This window comes from Onychomys torridus, chromosome 1, assembly GCF_903995425.1.
Source record: "Onychomys torridus chromosome 1, mOncTor1.1, whole genome shotgun sequence".
NCBI classification, from domain to species: domain Eukaryota; kingdom Metazoa; phylum Chordata; class Mammalia; order Rodentia; family Cricetidae; genus Onychomys; species Onychomys torridus.
The window spans coordinates 6,984,303-7,012,237 of NC_050443.1; the positions used below are offsets into that span (position 1 = coordinate 6,984,303).

At 41.5% G+C, this 27,935-nt stretch overlaps 1 protein-coding gene across 1 annotated transcript; it reads right to left on the minus strand.

Moving 5' to 3' along the window:
• Positions 1-2,939: 2,939 nt before the first annotated feature.
• LOC118569485 (vomeronasal type-2 receptor 26-like) lies at positions 2,940-27,544 on the minus strand. The gene is made up of 6 exons (XM_036167277.1): positions 27,336-27,544; positions 18,925-19,216; positions 13,749-14,546; positions 11,446-11,655; positions 6,385-6,508; positions 2,940-3,916 (listed from the first exon to the last, which is right to left on the minus strand). Exons 1-6 carry the CDS (start codon positions 27,542-27,544, stop codon positions 2,940-2,942), a joined length of 2,610 nt encoding a protein of 869 aa, XP_036023170.1.
• Between the last annotated feature and the right edge of the window lie 391 nt (positions 27,545-27,935).

Sequence of the window (27,935 nt, forward strand, 5' to 3'; positions counted from 1 at the left end):
ATTTCTCCAGCTTCTTTATGTGGGCATTCAGTGCTCTGAATTTCCCTCTTAGCACTGCTTTCATAGTATCCCATAATTTTGGTTATGTGGTGTATTCATTTTCATTGATCTCTAGGAAGTCTTTAAATTCTTTCTTTACTTCTTCCTTAACCCATTGGTGATTCAGTAGAGCATTATTCAGTTTCCATGAGATTGTAGGATTTCTGTAGTTTTTTTCTGTTGTTGAAATCTAAAATTAAACCATGGTGGGCCGATAGAACACAGGAGGTTATTCCAATTGTTTTGTATCTGTTGAGATTTGCTTTGTGGCCAACTATGTGGTAGATTTTAGAGAAGGTTCCATGGGGTGCTGAGAAGAAGGTATATTCTTTTTTGTTTGGGTGGAATGTTCTGTACATATTGAGTAAGTCCATTTGAGCCATAACATCAGTTAAGTCCATTATGTCTCTGTAAACTTTCAATTTGGCAGATCTGTCCAGAGGTGAAAGTGGGGTGTTGAAGTCTCCCACTATTAATGTGTGGGTTTTTATATGTGATTTAAGCTTTAGTAATGTTTCTTTTACATATGTGGGTGCCCTTGTGTTTGGGGCATAAATGTTCAGAATTGAGACTTCATCTTGGTGAATCTTTCCTGTGATGAGTATGTAATGTCCTTCATCATCTTTTTTGCTTGATTTTAGTTGGAAGTCTATTTTGCTGGATATTAAATGGCTACACCAGCTTGCTTCTTAAGACCATTTGATTGGCAAGTCTTTTCCCAGCCTTTTATTCTTAGGAGGTGTATGTCTTTGATTTTGAGGTGTGTTTCTTGTATGCAGCTGAAAGATGGGTACTGTTTTTGTATCCATTCTGTTACTCTGTGTCTTTTTATAGGTGAATTAAGTCCATTGATATTAAGGGATATTAATGACCAGTGATTGTTCATTCCTGTTGTTATTTTTATTTTTTGGTGGTAGTGTGTGTGTACTTCCTTCTTTGGGGTTTACTGCTGTGGTGTTATCTATTGCCTGTGTTTTCATGGGTGTATCTGCCTTCCTTAGGTTGCAATTTTCCATCTAGTGCTTTCTGTAGGGCTGGGTTTGTGGATAAGTATTGTTTAAATCTGGTTTTGTCTTGGAAGGTCTTGTTCACTCCATCTATGATGATTGAAAGTTTTGCTGGGTATATTAGTCTAGGCTGGCATCCATGGTCTCTTAGTGTCTGCATTATATCTGTCCAGGTCCTTCTGGCTTTCAAAGTCTCCATCAAGAAATCGGGTGTTATTCTGATGGGTTTGCCTTTATAAGTCACTTGGCCTTTTTCCTTTGCTGCCCTTAATATTCTTTCTTTATTCTGTATGTTTAGTTGTTTAATTATTATGTGGCGAGGGGACTTTTTTGGGGGTCTAGTCTGTTTGGTGTTCTGTTGGCTTCTTGTATCTTCATAGGCATTTCCTTCTTTAAGTTGGGAAAGTTTTCTTCTATGATCTTGTTAAATACATTTTCTGTGCCTTTGAGTTGGTATTCTTCTTCCTCTATCCCTATTATTCACAGGTTTAGTCTTTTCATGCTGTCCCAAATTTCTTGGACATTTTGGGTCATGACTTTGTTGGTTTTAGTGTTTTCTTTGACTGATGAATCTATTTCTTCTAACGTATCTTCAATACCAGAGATCCTCTCTTCCATCTCTTGCATTCTGTTGGTTATACTTGCCTCTGAAGTTCCTGTTTGTTTACTCAGATTTTCTATTTCTAACATTCCTTCTGCTAGTGTCTTCTTCATTTTTTCTATTTCCCTCTTCAGGTCTTGGACTGTTTCCCTTGCTTTTTCATGATTTTCTTTCAGGGACTTATTGTTTTCTTCTGCTTTAATTGTCCTTTCCTATAGTTTTTTATAGCATTCTTCCCAATTTTTGTTTCTCTGTTCCTCCACTTTATTTTTTATTTCTTTTATATAAGGCTCTAACCTCTTCATGATGTTACTTATAAGGTTGTTTTCTCCTTCTTCTTCCATTCTGTAATGTTCAGATCTAGCTGTTGGAGAAGTGCTAAGATCTGGTGATGTTGTATTGCTCTTTATTTTGTTGTATGTACTTCTGCCTTGGCATCTGCCCATCTCCTTCTTGGTTCATTCTTGGTCTTATCAGTGTACTTGGTCCAGACAGACTTGACTGATTTAGGGATCCTCTCTCTGGTCCAGATGGAATGTACACTGTTTCTTTTTATATTTATTTCTTATTGTCAAATAATGCCCTAGTGATGAGTAAACTATGCCAAATATTCATTTACTAAAAACATTTAGATTTTTGGCATTTTTCCTACATTAAGAATGCTTCTCTGAAGATTCATTTACTGTCTTGGCAGAAACCTTTTCATTTGTCATAGATATATATTTAAGACTGAGATTAATAAATCACATGGTAAGTCTGTGCAGGAAGTGTCAATGAAAGGTTCAATCCTTACTACTGATAATTTCGAAACAAAAAAGAGATCGATGATCGGCCTGACAATTCCTGACACCCTCAGCAACACTTGACAACATCATCATCATCATCATCATCATCACCTCATCACCTTTTTCACACTATTGTATATGGGGGATTGTGTGTGCTTCAGTTGCAGGACGAGGTCACAGAACAAATTAGTGATGTCAACTTCTCCTTCAATCATCTGGGCCCTGAGTATCAAACACAAGTTCTCACACTGTGTGGCAAGTGTTTATACACACTGAGCCATCTTGCCAGTTTCCCTTTACAGACTTTCTTAATGAGATAAACGTTAGCAATACACATGGAGATTGAATGGTGAATAACCATCTGTGTGTTCATTACCCAACCAATATTCAAGAGTGTTTTGTTTTGAGTGTACCACATTTCTCTTCATCTGTCATTTAAACACCTTTGATACACAGAAAAACAATGAGCCAAGATCACATGGTTGTTCCTCGGGACTTCACCAAAGACTATGTCATGAAGATTTGTGGTGTGGACCTGGGGACACACCTTTTCTGGAGCATCTCACTCTGCCTCTCCTGCTGTGCCTGGTGGCCTTGCCTTAGCCAGGCAGCAGTGTTCCTCTCTGGTTTCAGCAAGATGATGTAGCACTTGGGGATGAAGATGCCACCCAGAAGGCCAGCAGTGGAAGACAGGATGGAGAAGATCTCTACAGCCACAGTGGACTTGCCCCGGGCACTGTGGTACAGGGGCAGGAAGGCTGTCCAGACACTGCAGAAGAGCAGCATGCTGAAGGTCAGGAACTTAGTCTCATTGAAGACATCTGGCAGTCCCCTGGCTAGAAAAGCCACAGAGAAGGTACCCACTGCCAGGAAACCCAAGTAGCCCAGCACACAGAAGAAGATGGTGCCAGAACCCTCCTGGCACTGGATGACAATGTGCTGGGGCTCTGAGACCATATCCCTGTCTGGGAATGGTGGGGATGTGGCCAGCCAGACCCCACAAAGAACAACCTGAATGAAAGAAGCAATAAGGACCACTGAGGAGGAAGCCCCAGGGCTCAGGCATACCCGGATCCTGTCCCCTGGCCTGGTGACCCTGAAGGCCAGGACCACTGTGAGAGTCTTGGCCAGAACAGAGGACACGGCCACCGTGAACACCACAGCAAAGGTGGTCTGACGGAGGAGGCATGTCATGACACTGGGTCGCCCAAGGAACAGCAAGGCACACAGGGCACAGAGGCAAAGAGAGACCAGGAGTAAGTAGCTGAGACTTCTGTTGTTGGCCCTGACCACAGGGCTGTCTCTGTGCTTCAGGAACACTCCCAGAACCAGGACAGCCAGACCAGCCAGGAAGAGTGCCGCCAAAGCTAGCATGAATCCCAGAGGTTCCTCAAAGGCCAGGAAGATCTCTGTCCTGGGCAGGCAACGGTCTCTCATGTGGCTTGAGTACTGCTCCTTGGGGCACAGAAGACAGCTCTTCCTGTCTATGGGAGACACAGAGACACCATTTCTACAACACTGTATGAACTACACCAGCTCTGAAGGAAGGCGTCCCAAGCACTAACTGCTCTTACAGCCTTTCCATCAAGTCATGTATTTATGAATTATTCCTGGGGACCAGGGCTGGAATGCCTGATATTAAAGGCAGAGGCACAAAGAAAAAACCTGCACAGTCTGTATCTGTGTTATATGAAGAGTTTTATTTCTGTCTTCAGTTTCTCATGTATCCCAGGCTGGCCTTGAACTTGTTGAGTAGCAGAGGATGACCTTCAACTCCTAAACCTCCTCCACATCCTCTCAAGTTCTGTGATTATAGGCCTGTAACACTCACTATACCTAATTGGTGTGAGTTTGTGTATGTGCAGATTTGTGTGTGCACACATGTATGTAAGAGGATGTACATACTTGTCAAGACCACATGTTATCATCTGATATTTTGCTCAACCACTTCCCCTTCCTTATTTTTCTATACAAACTTATTTGTTTATTGTTTGTGTGTATGTTTGCATGGGCTCAGATATGCCAAAGTGTGCAAGTGAAGGTCAGTAAAACTGTCAGGAATTTGGAGTTCACCTTCCCTGTGGGTCCCAGGTGCTGAACTTACACTGTCAGGGTTGATAGTGAATACATTAACTAATGAACCATCGCACCAGACTCTGCAGCTTACTGTTCTGTAATTCCTTATTTTATTTTACTTGTTGAATGTTTTGTCTATACCTATTTATAGAAATCATGTGCATGCCTGGTGCCTGCAGAACTCAGAAGTTGCCATCAGTTCCCCTGAAACTGGAGGTACACGTGGTTGTGAGCCACCATGTGGGTGTTCCTAACTGTTGAGGCACTTCCTCAGCCACCTTTTCACCTTAGGTTTTAAGACAGGATCTCTCAATGAACCTGGATATTACTGAGTTGACTATATTGGCAGACCAAATTCCCCAAATTCCTCCTGTCTCTGGCTCCTGAGTGCTGAGATTATAGGAATGTGCCAGTACAACCTGTCTCCTCTGTGAGTTTTAATGGTTCATTTCTTTCCAATAGTATCAGTAACTGGTCAAATTAAAAAGGTTTAACACTGAGCTGTGCCTCAAAAATTCATTTGTTCAAGTCTTGTCTAAAAGCACCTCAAAATGGGACATACTTTACCATAAGTAAACTGGACAAGATGTAATAAAGTTTAAAAGGTGTCCCCAGGTTAGAATTCGCCCCTAATTCCAACTAGATTGCTATCCTGTTAAGAAATGGGAATTGGGGCAGGGTGTGGCTGCACTAACTTAAATCTCAGCACTTGAGGGGCAGAGGCACACTGATTTCTATCAGTTTGGGGACAGACTGGTCAACATGAGTTGTAACAAGCCAGTCAGAGCTGTGGGTGAGAGAGTGTCTCAAAACCAAACCACACACCAAAAACAAGAGGATACAATACACACACACGCGCACACACACACACACACACACACACACACACACACACACACGCATGCACGCACACATGCGCACACACACAAATAAATAAGAGCACACAGAGAGGGGATGACTGTGCCAGAGCAGGAGTGAGGCCACACACAACACCAACTCAGATGATAACATTGCTTTGCATTTTTTTTTTCCAGAATGGTAAAGGAAACAGTTCTGCAGATTAAACAGTATGGGATGTGTTGGTCTGCTGCCATTCAACCTCTACAATGAACCACACTAATATATAGGAGGAAGGGCATCACAGAAGAACATTTACCATTCATTTCCACTTACAAGAGGTTTAAAAAGCAAGTGAAATTCATCATTGTGTGCAAAAGCCAGGGTTCTGTTTCGGGACTACTAGAAGATTCTGGAAGTAGCTGATTCTTGATTGGAACCCAATAATGTGTAGTGTTTGCAAGGAGATATTTCATTCTACACCCCAATTATGGGTAGTGCACTTGTCTGTCTCAACAAAGGATTTAACTAAGAACAGCTGGAAGACTAGCATTCTGGCTAGTGTCCACAGAAAAGCAAAGACTGCAATATCTCAGTGGATGGGTGTGGTGTTTTGACTGTGAATGACTCATATATTTGAATGTTAGGTTTCTAGTTGGTGGACTGTTGGGATGGATTGGGAGTTGTAGCATTGTTGGATGAAGGGTGTCAATGGGGATGGTCTTGGAAAGTTCAAATTCCCACAATAGGCACACGCTCCACCTCTCTGCCAGCCTGGTACCTGTAGATGAGAAGGTAAGATCTCAGCTACTGCTGAAGCACCATGCCTGCCTGCCTCATGCCAGGCTTCCAACCATGATCGTCATGGACTTACACTTTGATACTCTAAATAATGCCCCAGTTAAATGCTTTTCTTTTAGAAGCCGCCTTAATCATGATGTATCTTCACACCAGTAGAACAGTAACTAAAATAATGGACAAATACAGGAGGCTCACAGTGCCCTCTTGACCCTCAGATTCCAGCTCCACATGCCCTTACCTCTTTGGTCTGCAAACTGTCCCTCAGGGCAGGGTCTGCAATCAAAACAGCAGTGGGGGGCTCCCAGCCTGGGCACTTGGCTGAAACCTGGAAGGCAGCTTTCACTGCAGACAGAGCTGGGCACCTAGTAACAATGAGCACAGTGTCACTAGTGACTCTCCAAGAATACAGATGCTTGACCACAGCCTGAGAACCAAAACAGAACAGTTTTCTCACATAACTCTAGATAAGATAGATGCCTTTCAGAAAATCATGTCTATCCCATCAGATGCCAGAGTGAAGAGGTACCTTGGAATGTTATATAGGAATGGCTACATCTGGCTTACTTGTCTAAGGGATTCAAAAACTTAGCTAAACAGTTTGATATGTTGTCTTCCCAGTCTCTCTGGGTCTCCTACATCAACAATTGAATGCATGGGGGCAGGACAGAAGGCTCAGTGGTTAAAAGTGCAGGCTGCTCTTGCAGAAGTGCAGAATTCAAATCTAGGACCCCATACAGCAGCTCACACTGTAACTCCAGTTCTAGAGGATCCAATGTCCTCTTATGGCCTGAACAGACACCAGGCACACACAACTGTATGCAAAAATACAGCAGGGAAAATTTCATATATGCCCCCCAAAAAAAATTTTGAAGGGGATTTTAAATATTGGCAGCCATTACAAAAGTCCATAGCCTGGATATGATTTCCTTGGTGCTCATGGCTTTCAATTTCTTTTTCTGAAGCTTTCCACAGCCTTGCAGCAGCTTGATGCTCCTCATGTCTAACTCAGAAGACATGATGGTCTCTCTTACTTTTCTCTGTCTACTTCTATGAAGCTGTTAAGATTTACAGTTTGACTGCACTGCTATTTTTCACCTAAACCCTAATAATAAAATATCATCCAGCTTCAATAAGAGAAAAATTTAAGTACTATCTCCCTCAAAACACACACACACACACACACACACACACACACACACACACACACACACAAAACACACACACACATAATCATTTTCACACCACACTTGATTGTCTTCTCCTTTACCTTGGACCTGCAAAGGATGACTCTGTTTTTCTTAGAAGAGCTGTACATTTAGACAAGGATTATGATGATGCAAGTGTGGAATGCTGACTCACTGCCACAACAGAAGACAGCAGAAAACCCTCCTCAGATCAAGGCCATTGAAAGGTTCTTCAAAGACGTCCATGGAACACATAACATGTGTCTTTCATACTTGAGAAATCTAAGAATGGATATTACATTTTCATGTGGAAAGCCTTTAGGCCACCATTAGATGACACCAGAAAAAAATATGGATAAAGATGCAGAAGAGAGAACTCTATGTACACTGGTATTAGGCAGCTGAGGCATTTCTATGCACCAGACTCCACACATCGACATAACTATGCCAACACTGCTTCTAATTGTGTTAATAAACGTCAGGGCTTGAACCTCAAATGTTTCCCAAAGTCTCCTGTGTTGGACCACTGGTTACCTGACAGTGAGTATTTAAAGAATAACTGGGTCTTAATGACTGTGTTTGTTTGAATGTAATTGGCCCCCATAAGCTCATAGGTAGTTGTACTATCAGGAGATGTGCATTTTTGAAGTAGATGTGGCCTTTTGGAGGAAGTGTGTCATTACGGGAGTGGGTGTGGGGCTATTATATATGCTCAGACCATGCCCAGTGACCCATTTCACTTCCTCTTGCCTGTAGGTCAAGAAGTAGGACTTTCAGCTCCTTCTCCAACATCACATCTGCCTGCAAGCCACCATGTTGCACCATGATGATAATAGATTAAACCTGTGAAAATGTAAGCCACCCCAATTAAATGTTTTTCCTTTATAAGAGATGTCATGGTCATGGTGTCTCTTCACAGGAATATAAAGCCTAAGACAGAAATTGATTTCTGGGACTGGAGTTCTAAAGTCATAGGCCTTATCATGTTTGAATAAATATGGACTGTGGGACAGTGGATCAGAAAAGCAGTCGAAAGATTTAAGTGCTGCTTAATGGGCCATCTAGTAGGAGCATAGAAGACTGAGGTGCTGAGTGTGTTTAGATGAACTCTGGGCCTGGCTCAAGAAGTTTCAGAAGAGGAGAATACAAATGTGTGGCCCAGAGATTGTTCTTGTGATATTTAGGTGAAGAATGTGGTTGCTTTTTTCTCTTGTCCAAAGAGTCTGCCTGAGGCTAAAGTGAAGAGTTTGTGATTAATTCCATTGGCAGAAGAAATTTCAAAATGGCCTGATGTAGACTGTGTTGTGTGGTTGTTAGTGTTAACTCTAAGAAAGATTTATACTGAAAAGGAACAAGCTGAGCAAGCAAAAATATGAAATGTAAATTTTGAGAAGAAAAGGAACACCAGGAACAGCCCTATGTTCAAGCTGATAAACAGATTACAAAATGAAATAAAGAGAATGGTGACCACAGGGCAAGATCCCTCTCAGCTAAATTTCCAACTTGTGACAAGGAATTAGAGAGAAGCTTAAAGTCAGGTATGGTGGTGCACGCCTTTAGTCTCAGAGCTCAGAAGGCAGATGCAGGTGGATCTCTGACTTTGAGGCCAGCCTAGTCTACAGATCCAGTTTCAGGACAGCCAAGCTTAGGCAGTGAAGGAAACCATCAAAAACGGAAAGCTGATAAAGATGTAATTGAATGAGAGGGCCATGTTCAGGCCAAGTAAGCAATAGAACATGGCAGCTTGGCTATGTGGTTCTGGCTCTTAGGCTAAAAGAAAAAGGGTTATGGAATTTGACTCTGAAACTGTGAAAAGCTGCTGAGGCAAGGCATGTGTCCAGGGAGACCCTGAATGGAGGCCTAAAGAGGCCATTGTGTGAAGCTGTGAAGATGAAGCCTGAATTTCCTTGAAGTCCCCAAGATGTTGGAAATGCCAGAGCCATGGGACACCTGCTGTGGAGAGCTGCTAACAGGGAGTGGAGCCAGCCCTAGACTGAGAAGTGTGATGCAGTTAACATAAATGAAAGGTGTTGGAATTTGAGGAACATATTAACAACTGACATAAATATGCACAGTTTAGAGTTTTCCCACCTGGTCATCTGTCCTGCTTTGGTCCACTATTTCCTCACTATGCTCCCTTTTATATATTTTGGAGCAATAATGTACATCCTGTGCCATAATGTATTGGAAAAATATGATCTGTTTTTTGACTTTGATTTTATAGGGGATTACAGTTAAGAGACTGCATGAATCTCAGAAAAGATTTTGAACTTTGTACATTTAAACATTGTTTCAACAATGATAGGTTATGAGAACATTGGAAATTGGACTCAATGCACTTGCATTATAGTAATATTACCAGCATTGAGGGGTAAGGAGTGAAATTTGGTGGTTTGAACTTAATAGGCCTCCATAAGCTCGTAGGAAGTGGCACTATTAGGAAATGTGGCTTTGTTAGAGCAGGTGTGGCCTTGTTGGAGGAAGTGTGTCACTGCAGATATGGGCTTTGAGATCTCATCTATGCTCAAGCGTCACCCAGTAACCCAGTTGACTACCTGTTGCCCACAGGTAAAAATGTAGGACTCTCAGTTCCCTCTCCAGCACCAACCAGTTCTGCCTGCATGCAACCATGTTCCATAAGGATGATAATGGACCAAGTAAACCTGGGAAAATGTAAGCCACCTCATTAAATGCTTTTACTTTATGAGGGATACTGTGGTCATGCTGTCTACTCACTGCAATAGAAACCCTAAGTAAGACAATGCCTCTGACATAATCGATGGGTTAATTCCTCAGAGGATTCATAAACTGACTAATTATTGTACATATTGGAAATACAACATGAGATCTAGTAGTCGGTAGTAGGACACTGGGGCTATACACTGTTAAGATGTAACTTGTTTACCTATCTAATATATCTGGCTCCCCATCTCCCCACTACCTGTGGACCATGAACTGAGCAACCTCTTCCACCATACCTGCCTACTGCCATGCATGACATACTGCCTCAACCACACACACACACACACACACACACACACACACACACACACACACACACAAAGCAAAGGATACATCTGAACTTGGATCTCTCAAACCAAGAGACAATTAAACTTTTCCTCACTTCAGACTGTTTTTCTGGTATTTGTCATAGTGGGTGAAAAAAACTAACACAACAAGTACTTTGAGTGTCTGTTGAGTCCATGTCCCAGAAGGACCATGGAAAAGTGTTTAAATTAATGTGTCACTATCTTCCTATTCTCAAAGCAGGTCCTGAACACAGACACTGAAAATACTTCCAAGGGAGCACCAGCTGCAGATTCTCATTCTATTTTGTAGGTCTTATATGTTCTCCCCAACCCTATTTTTATGTGTGTATATGGTGTAAATATTTGTATGTGCACTTGTACTTCCACATGGGATCATGTTCATGTGTGGACAAGTATATGTGGAGGCCCAAAGTTAATGTTGGGAATCATCCTCAACTGCTTTTCCACTATGTTCATTTAGGCAGAGGCTCAAAGTAAAACCCAGACTACACTGATATGGCTAGTCTTACTAGCCAGTTTGCTTTGTGCATCTCCTTGTCTCCACCTTCCAAAACTGAAATTACAGGTGACCACACTGCCCACTCATCATGTACAAGTGTTCTGGAGATCCAAAGTCTGGTTCTTATACCTGCATGCAAAAATAGTTTAAACACAGCCATCTCCTGATCCCAGCTTTAAAAAAAAGAGAGAGAGAGAGAGAGATTGATTTATTTATTATGTACACAGAAGAGGGCACCAGATCTCATTACAGATGGTTGTGAGCCACCATGTGGGTGCTGGGAATTGAACTCAGGACCTCTGGAAGAGCTTTCAGTGCTCTTCACCTCTGAGCCTTCTCTCCAGCTCTGATCCCAACTTTTATATTTTCATTTTAGCTGGTGAATCAAGACCATCCAGAGAATGGTCTCTTATGAGATAAACAACATAGCCAGCTATATCTGACTGGCCCAATCTGGGGCTAAATCTACTTCATGCACAAATGGAGATGAGGAATTCTGGACTTGGATTTTCCCTGCCAGTTTAACACACTAAGACAAGAGTCATTTCTGCATTCAGGCAACTCACGTGAAGATCCTCCATCAAATGGAACTTCATTTTGCTCCCCAAAGAGACTTGAGGGTCTATCATGCCTACATGGACTAAGTCAAACACACCCTCAGGGGTCTTCTGCCCTTGGAGAATGTCAAATTTTGTCACCAAATCTCCATTAGCATCAAACATAATTTCACTTCCATCAGGAGTCTTGAAGTGCACCTTCCTGATGGCTGGAAGCAGCTGAAAACAGAAGGAAGACATTGTACACCAGCCATGGCAGGTCTGGAGTCTTGTCCAAAATAGCACACACCATTTACCTCTGCAATAATATGGAGTTACTTCAACCATGGACTGGTCCCACTGGGCATGAGGAAGATCAAGGACTTGTGATATTTTCAGGGACTCACAAATATGCTTTAGCTTTAACAAAGTAATAATACTTAATCCAGATAATTTTTAAAGCTAGTATACTGTGGGTGTGGGTGTGGGTGGGTGTGAGTGTGTGTGTAGCTCACTCATGTTGTGTAATCCAGAGAACAACTGTCATGAATGTTCTCTCCTGCTGCCATGTGGGACTCAGAATCCAACTTATGCTTGGGGACACTGTCATTACCCACTGAGCCACCTCAATGGCCTTAAAATTAAACCCCAAAACATGACAATGTGGCTCCTGCTCCAGGGACTCATTTGGCTATGCAATACTGTCCTCTGTTTTCCCATAATTCTCAGTAGACTCCAAATCCTAGAAGAGACTTCCACAGACTGGCCCCAGCCCACCTAGACCACCCACTCACTCTAACCACTCTCCTATTATTTGTCAGTTCTACCCATGATGCTCTTCTATTTTCCTCCATTGTAGGATCTTGACACATGCTATCCCTGACATCTTCAAAGTTATCAATTCTACCCACGTTGAGACTTCTCACCCTCTAGTCATGAACACCAGTATTTCCACACAAAGAGAACATTTCCAGCCTTTCATTTCCCTTCACCTGCTCGTCATTCAACTTACCTTATATCTTCATCATAGATTACACACAGACATTTCAACACTCACATATTTTAATTTTGTGGCAGAATCTTGCTTTGTAGTCCAAGTTGACTTCAATATCCTGTGTGCTAGTAGGCCAGGATTGGAAGCCTATGACTGTCATGGGCCTCAAAGCCTGGCCTCCTATAAATTTTAATTTGTCACCCACAGGCAAAATGCTAACAACTCTCACTGTCCTTCTGGTTTAAAACCATATGGCTCTTCAGCAGGCACATAATAGAAACTCAGGTCATCTGAGTTTTGATAATGAAACCATACCCCCTCCTTGGCTACAATTCTCACTGTTTACCTCATCAGTAAACATGTCTTTCAGGGGTCCTCTTACACATTGTAACCTTTGATAACCTGAGTGCCTTGGAAGAGATAAACAGATATATAGATAGATGGATGGATGGATGGATGGGTGGGTGGGTGTGTGGGTGGATGGATGGATAGATGGGTGGATGGATGGATGGATGGATGGATGGATGGACAAATGTCAGACAAATTGAAAGACAAATGTATGAAATTATCAATATTTCTAAAATAGAAAAATAAATACGGGCTTATGAGATGGCTCCATGATTAAAAAACTAGTCATAAACGCTTGAGGATCAGACTTCAAATCCCCAGAATGCACGTAAATGTCAGGTGGTTGTGGCAGCCAATCTCTATTTACATCCTCAGAAGGTGGAGACAGAGGATGCCCAGTACAAGATGGCTAGCAAGACTAGACACATCAACAAGTTCAGGGTTTGAGTGAAAGACCCTGCCCCAAAGCAAGTTAGAAGAGGATTAAAAGATGATTCCTCATCATCCTAGGCCTTCCCAAACACTGTATACATGAATGTCCTCCCTATAACATGTGTCTCCATGCTCACACTCATGTTCCTACAAACATGTACCATATACAAAAAAAGAAAAATAAATAAATGGCATTGGATATCTGTTTGAAATTCTAATTTCTAATTTTGCAGTATGCCTATGCTAAAAAGTCATTCACTGTTTACCAAAGCTTAAATTTGTGACATTAAACAATCTATTTACTGTTATGTGAAATATTAATTTTACTAGGCATCCTGTATTTGCAAAGTTAGGCAAGCCACAGGGACGTGACTCATCTGAGATCACACACATAGTATGGAATCCTTGTCCACTGTTCCTTCTAAGATCCCTCTCAGTTGCAAGTATGAGGCATCCTTGCTGAAGTATACAGTCAGCTTCATCTCTATACCCTAGTTGGAACCAATGTCCTCTTCCCCAAAGATACCTGAATCACCCACTCCACACATGCCTCTCTCACCTGCCAGGGCTGGAAGTCCTGAGAGTCTGTAACTTTCCCATGCAGGTGCCCATGGGTTATCATGTCTTGCAGGGCATGGGCAATGCTGTAGACAGCTGTATAAGCAACATCAATTTTACTCATTTCTGCAAAAGGGTACTGCTTGTTTTTCAGACTCTCATTCCCTGAGCACAACTGGACACCCTCTGTCACTGTGCTGCTCTGGTGGGGCCATTTACAATCAAAGGTGAACTCCCAGAACTTCTTTATAAACATGTCTTCTGGGGTCTGGCTGGGCCGCAGTTGAGCAAGGAACTCAGGGAAGCCAATTGCCCTGCTGCTGTGATACATAAGGCCAAATGTGCTGTGCAATACCTGAGATGCTCCTGGAATGGTCACAGTGAGCACCATATGAAGAATATTTTTGCTAACCCAGACCTGGCCTGAGACTTGAACGTCCATTAAGCCATACAAGATGAGCTGGAAATTAGAACTGCTTAGGAAAACCAGAACAACCCTGGCAGTGGATTTCTGCATCTTCTGGACAATCTGTTCAATCTTCCCCAAAGACTCATGGGAAGGAACATGGAGGATGACCTCAATGCACACACCAGCTCTGCTCAGCTCCTGAATGGCCAAAGAGCTGGCCTGTTGACCAAAATCATCATCATAGGCCAGAATGATCACCCAGGACCACTGAAAGTGAATTATTAGCTGGGTCACTGCAAGGGAGGATGTGAGGTCACTAGTCACAGTTCGCAGGAAAGATGGGAACTGGATCTTGTCACTGAGGCTGGGTAGTGAGGATGAATAACTGACCTGTCAAGGAAGAGCCAGGAAATAGAAGAATGAATGAGATATGGACTTAAGCATGGGCTGATGGTCTGGTTTAAATGGAGGAAGGAAAAGGATAGACACATGCTTCTAAAGTTAAGAGCCCTTATTGTTCTTGGAGAATACCCAAGTTCAATTCCTAGCACCCACATTCCTCCTCGCCTCTCAGCATCTGTCCTTCACCTGCCCCCTAATATTTCATTCTTGCACCTCGGCTTGGATTGCTCTGACTCTCTTGTTTGCACACAACTGTTATATTCTTCTTTTGAAATTTCATGTGTGTATGTATGTGGGAGGGGGATAGTACATGTGTAGAGTTCAGAAGACAAATTGTGGGAACTGGGTCTCTTCTTTCACCATGTCGATCACAGAGGCCCACCCAATCTCAAGTCATCAGGTTTGTCTAGCAGCCTTACCCCATCAGCCATCTCACTGTCACTGATATGAAACAATCAGTTCCTGTTAAGAACCAACCTGTGAGAATAACAATCGGCTCTTATCATACCACCATTGTGGGATTTTCCAGTTTTCAGACAAATAGGAGTCTGATCTGACATGTTGTCGAGCAAGAGATGGTACCATGTTCTCAAAAGAGAAGTTCTGAGAAATGTGACAAGTGGAGAATCTGTGTCAGTGTTTGTTTTGAGGGGCACAGAATGTGGCTGCTGAGCCTCAGGGTATAAGTACAAAACCTTCTCCTGCCACTACAAGATCTGTAAAAGTTTTATTGTCTTAACACAGAGGCCCTACCATCTTGTTTGTTCATATGGAGGGATAAGGCTCAATGAATCCCATGCAGGTGGTCCTGCCAGGCTCTCCAATAAAATAGAGATATCCAGTTCAGTTTGATTACAGACAATGATCATTTTTATAAACTTATCCAATTACACACACATTATTAACTAATAACAAATTATAAGTTAATGAAAATATTGAGGTTAAAGTTTGACTATAAATAATTTATTGTTTCCTTTATATTCAAATTTTTACAGTTTTCCATGCATGCATGTTTTGATTGTATATATGATTGTACACGACATGTGTTTCTGGTGCCCTTGGAGGACAGAAGAAGCCCCATTGCTGGAAATGGAGTTACAGAGGAGTGTGAGTTAACATGTAGGTTCTGGGAATTGAAATTGGGTGCACTAGAACAGTACCTAGTGAGTACTCTTAACCTCTGAACCAATTTGCAAGTTCCTGAAATTCAAATTTAACTAAATCTCATCAGGCAGCCCAACAAGTTAGAAAAAAAGAAGTTCTTCAGGTATGTTCAATACATCAGGTTTCTGCTCCAGTCATGAGAGTGCACAGCACTTAGGAATCACAGAAAAAGGGAACAAGAGTTCCAGGGCTGCCTGGGTTACATGGAGAATTGGTGTCTCAGCATACACACACACACACACACACACACACACACACACACACACACACTCATGTATGTACATGGAGAGAGAGAGAGATGCACTCAAGAAAACACACTTGGGAGGGTGAGGCATGAGAAAGTATCTGCTATTTCAAGGCCAGCTTGTTCTACATAGTGAGTTCTAAGCCAGCTAGGTGTTCAGGGTAAGACTCTGTGTCTCAAGAAACAAAATTACAAACTTCATAGAAACCTCGAGTTCAGAAGCACTTTAGGGAGAATCTGCACTAAAGTGGTGATAGATAAGACCTTAGATAATATTCTATGGATTACACCATCCAGTTTGAAAGGACAGAGGAAAGCCCATCTCACAAAAAAAATTAGCAAATGTGAGACATTCAAAGAGACTGGAATTTACTCAAATTTAGAGGCTTCATAGCGAAAAGTAAATAATTTAAATCAGAATCTTCATGCAATGCTTATGTTAATGTGAAGCATGAATATACATATACATTTGTGTATGTATGTATATATGATGTATGTGTGTATATTTATACACATATATAGTATATATTTTGTGTGTATATATACATATATATTACATGTTATATATTATATATATTGAGAAGGGGTCTCAACTAGCCAAGGCTACCCTCAATCTCACTATATAGCTAAGGATAACATGGCACACTGGATCCTCCTGTTTCCACCTCCTAACTGCTATATTACAGGAACACTAGAGTTTACCATCAGGGCCTTGTGTGTACTAGGCAAGTGCTCTAGCAACAGAGCCACATCCCAGTTCCTGAAGTGATTATTATGGTTTGAATCTGAGATGTTACCAGAAGGTTCACAGGTGGGGACTTGGTTTCCAGCAGATGGGCTTTGGTAAGTCCTGGATCCTGAGGGCTCTGACCTGATCAATGGTTAGTCCTTTAATAGTCATAGTGGTGGCATTTTATAGACTCCATGGAAAGTAGGTAGGAGGAACCAGACGTCTGGGGCTGTGTCCTGCTGGATGTAGTGTGTCTCCCACACCCTATGTCTCTCTGCTTCCTGACCACTGGGGTGTCCCACATACACTTCTACCATGAAGCTCTGGATTACCACAGGCCCAGAAACAATGCATCAGATCACAAAGGTGTGAAACTTCAGAAGCTAAGCCAGAAGAAATCTTTCCTCTCTTAAGCTGTTTCTCTCAGGTATGTCTGTCACAGCAAGGAAAAGCTAATTAACAGTTCAGTGATTGATTAAATAGTTCAACAGAGTTGCCACTTGACCCAGCAATTTTATCTACATTCCTATGATAACCAAAAGTATATGGACAGAAAAAACCCTATACTCAAATATTCATAGAAACAACACTAATGAGAGCTCTAAAGGGGAACCAGCTCTAGTAGTGATTGCTCATTGGTTTGAGAGAAAGACCTAACAAGAAGCAACTTTAGTGAGGAAGCTTTAGGCTCATGGTTTAAAAAAGTACAAGCCATGTGACAGTATACACATGGCAGCAGATGGCTCTGTGGAGATAGGTATGGACCTGGGAATCCTCATTCTTCATGGAACAGGAAGCAAAGAACATACAGGAAGTGGAACCATAGTATTAAACCCTAAGACCATCCATCTGCACTGGCCATGCTCCTCAAGGTTACATAACCTTCTAATACAGGCCCACGGCTGGGAGTGAGAGTTAGGTCTTCACACATGAGCATATTTCATAATCAAAGGTATGTGAACTGATAAGTGGATAAGCAAAACATGGTCTTTGCATACAAAGGATTGTAATTATTAATAGGGAAATAAATACTGCCTATAGCATGCATGAAGCTTGAAGACATGTTCAGTGAAAGAGGCCAAGCCAGACAGCTACCTAGAGCGTGATTCAGTCATGTGAAAGGACCAAAAAGGTCAAATCTACAGAGACAGAAAGGAGAATAGAGGTTGTCTCTGGGTAGGAGTGATGGGATGTGGAACCAATGGGATTGAAGGGGTTAGCTCTTTGCAGTGAGATGAATACATTCTTAAATCAATTGTGGTAATCACACTATAAAAGTCACTGAATTGTTCACCTTAAATGGAGAAATTATCCTCAAGTCACCTCTTAAACCTATGAACTGAAGAGATGATTGTCACATATGATATGTCATATATATCCAACCTTGTAGGAATGACACTCATGGATGGGTTACAGGGAACATCCAGGGGGTAGATGGGCGCAAGTGGCATGAACCGAATTGTCTAGACTCAAATCCTAGCTCTAGTACCTACAAACAGGAGAGCTTACTCTTAAGTTTTGCTTTTGGTTTTGTTTGTTTGTTTGTTTGTTTGTTTTCTCTGTAGACTGGGAAGATGTCTCTGCAGGTAAAGTTGTTTGACACCAAGCCTGGAAACCTGAGTTTAATCCCCAGAACCAACATACTAGAAGAAAGGAACTGACTCTCAAAAGTTGTCTTCTGATAAAGATGAGCACAATGGCACCATGTTGGGTACACACACACACACACACACACACACACACACACACACACACTAATAATCATAATGATAAAATTTGCAGAGATGGTACAGTAGCTAACAATAAGTACTACTCTTTCAGAGGATCTAGGTTCAATTCTGAGAATCATCATGGCAGCAAAAACCATCTGAAACTCCAGTTCTAGGAAATCCAGTGCCCTCTTCAGATTTCTATGGGCACCCGGCATACATGTAATACATATGTATACGTAAAGGCAAAATACACATACATGATGGAAAATAAAAATAAGTAAATCTTTAAAGTATTTTTAAAAAGAATTGTCTAAGTATCCTCATCAATGAGAGGGACAGTAATTCTCTCCAATGTATCTTCACATGTAGGAGAACCGTGTGGGACATGGAGAACATTTGCAGGGAGCCTGGCTCCACAGCAGAGCTGCTCACTAGTGTGACCATCACATCATTTTTACTATCATCACTAAGGGACCGCACTACACTCAGGAAGGAAGAAGACTTTCAGCAACTCACCTGGGGGAACTTGTACAGTCCCAGAAGTCTGGCCATGGAGACAGACAGGGATGACCGTGTGTCCCCAACCAACGCAGCCTGAGGAGAGCCATGCTGGCATGTGTAGTTGGGGATGGGCTCCTCCTGCCTCGTGAGGAAGCTCATTGTCTCATGGAGGGCTCCATGCACTGTGTCCCCAGAGTTTCGAATAGAGAAGCCCAGGGTCACATTGGGCAGCAAGTGAGCACTCCTATTAATCTCCTCGATGGCAAAGACGAAACTCTGGGCCACCCGGTAGCCCCAGTTGGAAATGCTGAGGGAAAGAGAAGCCCACATTCATCACTCATGATGGGGTAAATGGAACAAGAATAAACACTGGGACTCAAGGGATACATGTAAAGCAAACATCTCCACAAACACTTGTACACAAATGTGCAGAGGAACACAGACAGAACACATAAAGGGGAGCCAGAGAGAATGTGGAGACAGTAATCAGAGGGGCTGTTTCAGAAGACAGGAGGGATAAGTGAAGATGTATTAAATAATCTGGTGTGATAGAACATTTTTTTAATCCCAGCACTCAGGATACAGAGGCAGGTGGATCTTCCTGAGTTAGAAACCAGCATGGTTTACATAGCCAGACTCAGGCACCAAACCTACATACAGAAACTCTGTGTCATCAAATCACAGTAAAAATCTATTGCATTGTATGGCTGGTTACAATTTATAGTAACTAACGTCTGTTTCAGAATTACTGAACCCAAGAGCCAGAATACAAGGAGAAGAGATGTGAAATGCTGTCTTTAGCACATGGCTCAGACATTGTAGAACTGTGAGCTTGTCAGCAGACAATCATACACTGGAAAATTCCTGTGCGGCCCTACTACTCCCTGCTGAACTATTGTCAACTAATGTATATTGTGGAGAAGACACTCATTGTCTTCAGTCATGTACCCAATAGGTGAACTCATAAACTCCAAGGACAGTTCCAAACCTACAACCACACAGATAGCCCTGGTCACAGCCTGGTGATGGTGGCATACACCTTTAACGCCAGAACTGGGAAGGCTGAGGCAGGTGAATTTTTTTTGGTCCAAGACCAGCCAGGTCTACAAAGTGAGTTACTGAATAGCTAGGGCTACACAGAGAAATCTTGTCTGGGAAAAAATAAAATAATCAATGGCTAAAGAAACAAAAGCCACGAATGTGGGTAAGGGATCTGTTTAGAGGAGGAAGGAAACACAGGTGTGAAAGGAAAGTAAGCAAGGCAGGGGGGGTAAGAATTAAACAAAATGCAACATATTAAACATATGAAAGCAATAAAGAATAAATGCAATAAAAATTTGAAACATATACATACAAGGAACACTAAATGAAGTCATAGGTCACATTGATGTATTGATATATTTGTTTGCATTTATGCAAGAAAATAATTAAAGAATAAAAGGCCATGAATTGACAGGGAGAAGCACATGGGACGTGTTGAAAGGAGAAGAGGGGGTTATATATGTGAATATACAAATATGGGGCTGTTCAGACAAAAAGACTCTGTATAACCCTGGCTAGCCTGGACATCATGGAGATTCTCTGCCTCTGACTCTTGAGTGCTGGGATTAAAGAAAATTCCACCACATCCAGCTGATGTTGCTATATTTTTTTGAAATGTTAATATTGAGAGTAGGTGTTTTTTGTTTTGATGCAGAGTCTCCACACTACCCAATCCAACCTTACACTCACTATTTAGCCAAAAATTACCCCGATCAGCATCTGTATATGAGTATGCATGCATGTATAGGACAGAAGACTTCTAGCATTGTCTTCAAGCAAGGTGTGGTGTGTGTGTGTGTGTGTGTGTGTGTGTGTGTGTGTGTGTGTGTGTGTCAGAGTTAGTATGTGTGTGCATGGGTGTAAAGGCTGATGGGATGTCAGGATATCTTTCACAATTGCTTCTCCACCTTTTAAAAAACATTATTCTGTGTGCATGTGTGTATATGATGTGTCTGCAGAACAAAACATGCTATACAACACATGGAGGTCAGGAAACACCTTTTGAGTCACTTCTTTCTTTTCTCCTTTTTGTGGGTATTACAGAGAGCTCAGGTCAACTATGAAGCTTCCATGCCAAGCACTTTACCCCATAAGGCATCTCAAGGGTGCCTTTTTACCTTATTTTGTGATACAAGTTATTTCACTGAACCTGGACCTCATCCAATAAGATAGGCTGGCCAGCTAGTGACCATTGGAATCTGCCTATCTCACTGTTCCTAACCAGGGTTACAGATTCTCACCATGCCGGGCTTTCACATGGGTTCTGGAAATTCAATCTCAGGTCTTCAGGATTGCTCAGCAGACAGGTCACCAACACAGGAATTTTCCTAGACCCTAAGACCTTCACTTACAGATTCTCCTGTCTCCAATTCTCAGGTTGGATTTTAAAAGTTCACATCACCAAAACATAAGTATGCAATGTGGTGGGTTTGTTGATGAGTTAATGAAATATTCTATATTGTATATGTTCATTAAAATACATCTTTGTACCCAATACACACATACAATTACTAATCATTTTCTTAAAAAAACAACACAGGATCCAGGTATGGTGGCACACATTTGGGATTCCAGCAATCAGCTTGTGGAGGCAGGAAAATAGTGAGTTCTAGGCTAGACTCATGTACACAGTAAGAACTATTCTCAAAAAAAAAACCCTCAAGGACAAGCCATTGTGGCCACTGTGTTGTCCCATGCTTGTAATCCTGAGTGTCAAGGCTAGTATGAACTGCACAAAGAGTTCCAGACTAGTCAGAGCACAAAGTAGGATACTGTCTAAAAAAAAAGTAATATAAATGATGAGAAATGTGAAAATCACTTGCATATGTAGATGATTTCACAATGGCAGACAGATCCTGCCAGTACCTGATTGGAATAAGAGATTGCAGCTACTCCCTAAGAAAGAGCCCATAATCACCAAATGGACTAAGAACTGCTTCCTAAGACAAAGAATTCATCAGCACCAATTAGACCAGGAGCTCCCACTGGACCAAGTGTATCAATCAACCAAGAGATGCTCCCTAAGACACAAAAAGTGCTTAGACCAAGTGGAGAAAGTGATGGGGTAGACACCAGTGCAAAAATATAGTCAATAACAAAAAACCCACCATGGCTCATTCAGAACCTACATCAACAAGACCTGAACATCCCAACACAGAAGAGACAGAAGAAATTGAGCTTAAAATGACTTTAAGAAGAATATAGAAACCTTTAAAGAGGAAATGAAAAATTCCCGTAAAGAAATCAAGGAAAAGTCAAACAGAAAAGTGGAAGAAATCGGTAAATCCCTTAAAGAAAGCCAAGAGAAAGAAATTGAAAAGGTGAGAAAAATAGTTCAAGATATGGAAAAGGAAATCGAGACAATAAAGAAGACACAAACTTAGTGAATGATGGAAGTGGAAAATTTGAGTAAATGAACAGGAACTACAGATGCAAGTATAACCAACAGAATGCAAGAGATGGAGGAGAGAACCCCTGGCATTGAAGACACAATAGAGGAAATAGATTCATCAGTAAAAGAAAACACTAAAGCCAACAAAGTCATGACACAAAATATCCAGGTAATTTGGGACACCATGAAAAGACCAAACCTAAGAATAATAGGGATAAAAGAAGGAGAAGAATACCAAATCAATGGCACAGAAAATATATTCAATAAAATCATAGAAGAAAACTTTCTGAACCTAAAGAAGGAAATGCCTGTATAATACAAGAAGCTTACAGAACAACAAATAGACTGGATCCAAAAATAAAGGTCCCCTCACAACCTTTATTCAAACCACTAAACATACAAAATAAAGCAAATATACTAAGAGCTGCAAAGAAAAAAGGTCAAGCACCATATAAAGGCAGACCCATAAGAATAACACCTTATTTCTCAATGGAGACTCTAAAAGCCAGAAGGTCTAGGACAGACATTATACAGACACAAAGAGACCATGAATGCCAACCCAGACTATTATACCCAGCAAAACTCACAATCAACATAGACAGAGTAAACAAAATATTCCATGATAAAATCAGATTTAAATAATATCTTTCCACAAATCCAGCCCTATAGAAAGCACTAAAAAGAAAAATCCAACATAAGGAAGTTAGATAGATCCATGAAGACACAGAAAATAGATAGTCCTACACCATCAAATACCAGAGAAGGGAAATATATAACAACACCACCACCAAAAAATGACAGGAATTAACAATACTAGTCATTAGTATCCACTAATATCAATGGTCTCAATTCACCTATGAAAAGACACAGGCTAACAGAATGGATACAAAAATAAGATCCATCCTCCTGCTGCATAAAAGAAATACACACCTCAACTTCAAAGACAGACACTACTTCAGAATAAAAGGCTGTGAAAAGACTTCCCAATCAAATGGATTTAAGAAGCAAGCTGGTGTAGCTATCCTAATGTCTAATAAAATAGACTTCAAACTAAAATCAATAAAAAGAGATCAGGAAGGACATTACATATTTATCACAGAAAAAATCCAACAAAATGAAATCTCAATTCTGAACATTTATGCCCCAAATGCAAGGGCAACCACATTTGTAAAAGAAACATTACAAAAGCTAAAATCGCCCATCAAACCCCATATATTAGTAGTGGGAAACTTCAACACCCTACTGAAAGAAAAAAAACACATGATCATCTCATTAGATACTGAAAAACCCTTCAACAAAATCCAACATCTCTTCATAACAAAGGTTATAGAAAGATGAGGAATAAAAGGAACATACCTAAACATAATAAAGGCAATTTACAGCAACCCAACAGCCAACATCAAATTAAATGGAGAGAAACTCAAAACAATTCCACTAAAATCAGGGACAAGAGAAGGCTGTCCACTCTCCCCATACTTATTCAACATAGTACTTGAAGTCCTATCTAGAGCAATAAGACAACAAAAGGAGATCAGGGGATACAAATTGGAAAGGAAGAAGTCAAACTTTCACTATTTGCTGATGATATGATAGTATACATGAGTGACCCCAAAAATTTGACCAGGGAACCCCTACAGCTGATAAACTCCTTCAGTAAGGTGGCAGGACACAAGATTAACTCAAAAGACTCAGTAACCATCCTATATACAAATGATAAATGGACAGAGAAAGAAATCAGAAAAACACCACCCTTTATAATAGCCACAACTAATATAAAATACTGTGGGGTAACTCTAACTAAGCAAGTGAAAGACCTGTATGATAAAAACTTTAAGTCTCTGAAGAAAGAAATTGAAGAAGATATCAGAAAATGGAAGGAGCTCCCATGTCCATAGATAGGTAGTATTAACATAGTAAAAATGGCAATATTACCAAAAGCAATCTACAGATTCAATACAATCCCCACAAAAATCCCAACACAATTCTTCACAGAATTTGAGAGAACAATGGTTAACTTTATACGGGAAAAAAAAACTAGGATAGCTAAAAGAATCCTGTATAATAAAGCAACCTGAGGAGGCATCATGATCCCTGACTTCAAGCTCTACTATAGAGCTATAGTAATAAAAACAGCTTGGTGCTGCAATAAAAACCAACATGTGGACCAATGGAATCAAACTGAAGACCCTGACATTAGTGTACACACCTATGAACATATGGTTTTCAACAAAGCCAAAACTGTACAATGGAAAAAAGAAAGCATCTTCAACAAATGGTGCTGCCATAAATGGATGTCAATATACAGAAGATTGCAAATAGATCCATATCTGTCGCCATGCACAAAACTCAAGTCCAAGTGGATCAAAGACCTCAACATAAATCCAGTTACACTGAATTTAATAGAAGAGAAAATAGGATGTAGTCTTGAATGCATAGGCACAGGAGATCACTTTGTAAATATAACACCAATAGCACAGACACTGACAGAAACAATTAACAAATGGGACCTCCTAAAACTGAGAAGCATTTGTAGAGCAAAGGACATGGTCAATAAACAAAATGACAGCCTACAGAATGGGAAAAGATCTTCACCAACCCCACATATGACAGAGGGCTGATCTCTAAAATATATAAAGAATTCAAGAAACTATATATCAAAATACCTAACCGTCCAATTAAAAAATGGGCTACAGAGCTAAACAGAGAATTCTCAACAGAAGAATCTCAAATGGCTGAAAGATATTTAAGGAAATGCTCAACTTCCTTAGTCATCAGGGAAATGCAAATCAAAACAACTCTGAGATACCACCTTACACCTGTCAGAATGGCTAAGATCAAAAGCACAGAAGACAGCTTATGCTGAAGAAGATGTGGAGCAAGGGGAACTCTCTTCCACTGCTGGTGGGAATGCAATCTTGTACAGCCACTTTGGAAATCAATATGGTGCTTCCTTAGAAAATTGGGAATCCATCTCCCCCAAGACCCAGCTATAGCACTCTTGGGCATATACCCAAGGAATGCTCAATCTTACCACAAGGACACATGCTCAACTATGTTCATAGCAGCACTATTTGTAATTGCAAGAACCTGGAAACAACCTAGCTGACCCTCAATTGAAAAATGGATAAAGATTATGTGGTACATATACACAATAGAGTACTACTCAGCAGTGAAAAAAAAACAATGCTATCATGAAATTTGCAGGGAAATGGATGGAACTAGAAAATATCATCCTGAGTGAGGTAACCCAGTCTTAGAATGACAAACATGGTATAAACTCACTCATAAGTTGATACTAGATGAAAGGCAAAGGATAAACAAACTACAACCCAAAGCTCCAGAGAAGCTAACAAGGAAGGACCCTAAGAGAGACACATAGATATCCCAGGGAAAAAGAAATAGATGAAATCTACATGAGCAAACTGGGAGGGGGGGAGTGATAATGGAGGACAAAGAATGGGGGATGAGAACATAAGGAAATGGATGGGTCCAGCTGGAACAGGCACACATTGGGAGAGCAAGAAAAAGATACCATGATAAAGGAAGACATCATGGGAATAGGAAGAGGCAGGGTGATGGGGAATCTCTCAGGAATCCACAAGTATGATCCCACCTTGGACTACTGGCAATGATCGAAAGGGTACCTGGTCTGTTCTACTCTGGTGACTGGTCTAGTGAATACCCTAACTGTCATCATAGAGCCTTTATCCAGTGACTGATGGAAGCAGTTGCAGAGATCCATGGCCAGGTGCCAGGCTGAGCTCAGGAATCCAATCAAACAGAGAGAGGAGAGATTCTGTGGGCAGGAGACGTCAAGATCATAATGGGAAAAGTGTAGAGATGACCAGGCACACTATTGGAAACCCATGAACTGTGGACTAATAGCCATGGAACCCCCCATAGGACTAGACTAGGCCCTCTGAACACGAGAGATAGTTGTTTTGCTCGAACTGCTTAGGGGACACCCAGGGAGAGGTATCAGGATCTGCTCCCTGGTACATGGGTAGGCATTTTGGAATCCAGTGCCTAGGGTGTGACAGCCTTGGTGCAGTGGGGAATGGCTTGGAACTGCCTCAGCTGAGTGTGCCAGGTTCTGCTGACTCCCCATGGGAGACTTTGATTTGGAAAATATGGGAATGGGGAGGTGGCTTGGGAGGGAAGGCTAAGGGAGGGCAAGAGGGAAGAGGTGGGAATCTGTGGTTGGTAAGTGAAGTAAAAAGAAAATTTCTTAATAAAAAATGAAAAGAAAAAACAAACTAAATGATGGTACTTAGTTTAGAAAACTCTGTTACCAACTCTTTATGATTCAGGTCACATTATGTACCCGAATCTTGCCTGTAACTAATAGTACTCCTGCCTCCTCTTCCTGAGAGGTAGTAGTGCAGCCATATGCCCTATGCTCAGTCACTGCAGCATTTAAAAAGCAATAAAGCTAAATATAAATATTTAAAAACCAAACAATAACCCAAATGCTTGTTTTGAAAACTACTGCATGCAACAGTATCTTGGAAAAGCTGGAACAAAAATATTCAAAACTGTGACTGTGGATAGGGCTCAGTTCATAAGTTTGATCTCCAGCACCTAATGAACTGAGTTGGTGATAAGGTCCAATCATCTCAGCACTCAGAAGGTGGAGGCAGGGGGATCAGAAATTCAAGGTCATCTTTGACTACCTAGTGAATTGGAGGCTTAGGAGGCTTAGAAAAAAATAAGAAGCAAAAGTAATATAGTACAGAGGAATCAGGGAAGCTGATAAATAATGAAATACATTACTGTCAGTACAGGAACAGCCTATATTTCAGTCGGGTGCAAAAAAGAAAGACAGACAGAGATGATGTAAAAGGAGCACACCAGAGCTACTGCAAGTATACACAGAGAAAGGGGGTGGCCATCTATCTCAGATTATGAGAATCAACCCTTATCAAAGACATCTCACAAGCTTGTAAAGCTGCTTCGCGATTTCAGAGAATCCTATCCCACATCTAGCACTTACCCTGAAGCCACAAGTCCAGATGGTGGAGCAGTGAATTCAGATAGGTTACCAATAGAGAAGAAAAAGATGGAGAAGCTGCCCCCCACTATTACATCTCCAGGACGATCAAAGCGAGGCCTCTGCCTTGGCAACAGCCAGGCTCTTGGTGCAGAAAAGGCAGACCCAGAGAGACAGCCAAACAGAACAGGAAAGAGAGTACACAGCCACATGCCTGCTGGGGGCCAGACAGCCAGTGACAGGACAGCCCCACATGGGGCAGCGGCTAGCAGTGAAGGGGGCTTTTATCTGGAAGATTTCCCTTGATCAAGGACCTCAGGCTAAGACCACACTGGGAGCTCTAGGCTTGCAGGCAGTAGAGAGAATATTGATGTGGAGGTGGTGGAGGTGGGTGGCCACTAAATCCCAGAGCCATTAAAAGTTTTAGCCCATTCTCCTGAGGATTTGTGGCCTCCCTGCATCCAAGGTCATAGCTCTGGGCATTATCTTCAGACTACAGGAAGGGCGACACAGGTCTGACTGTCTCCTGGGGGACTTGCAAATGCAGGATCAGCTGAGCTCAGGGCACTGTTTTGTAGAGAGACCCAGGTAGGTACTAGAAGC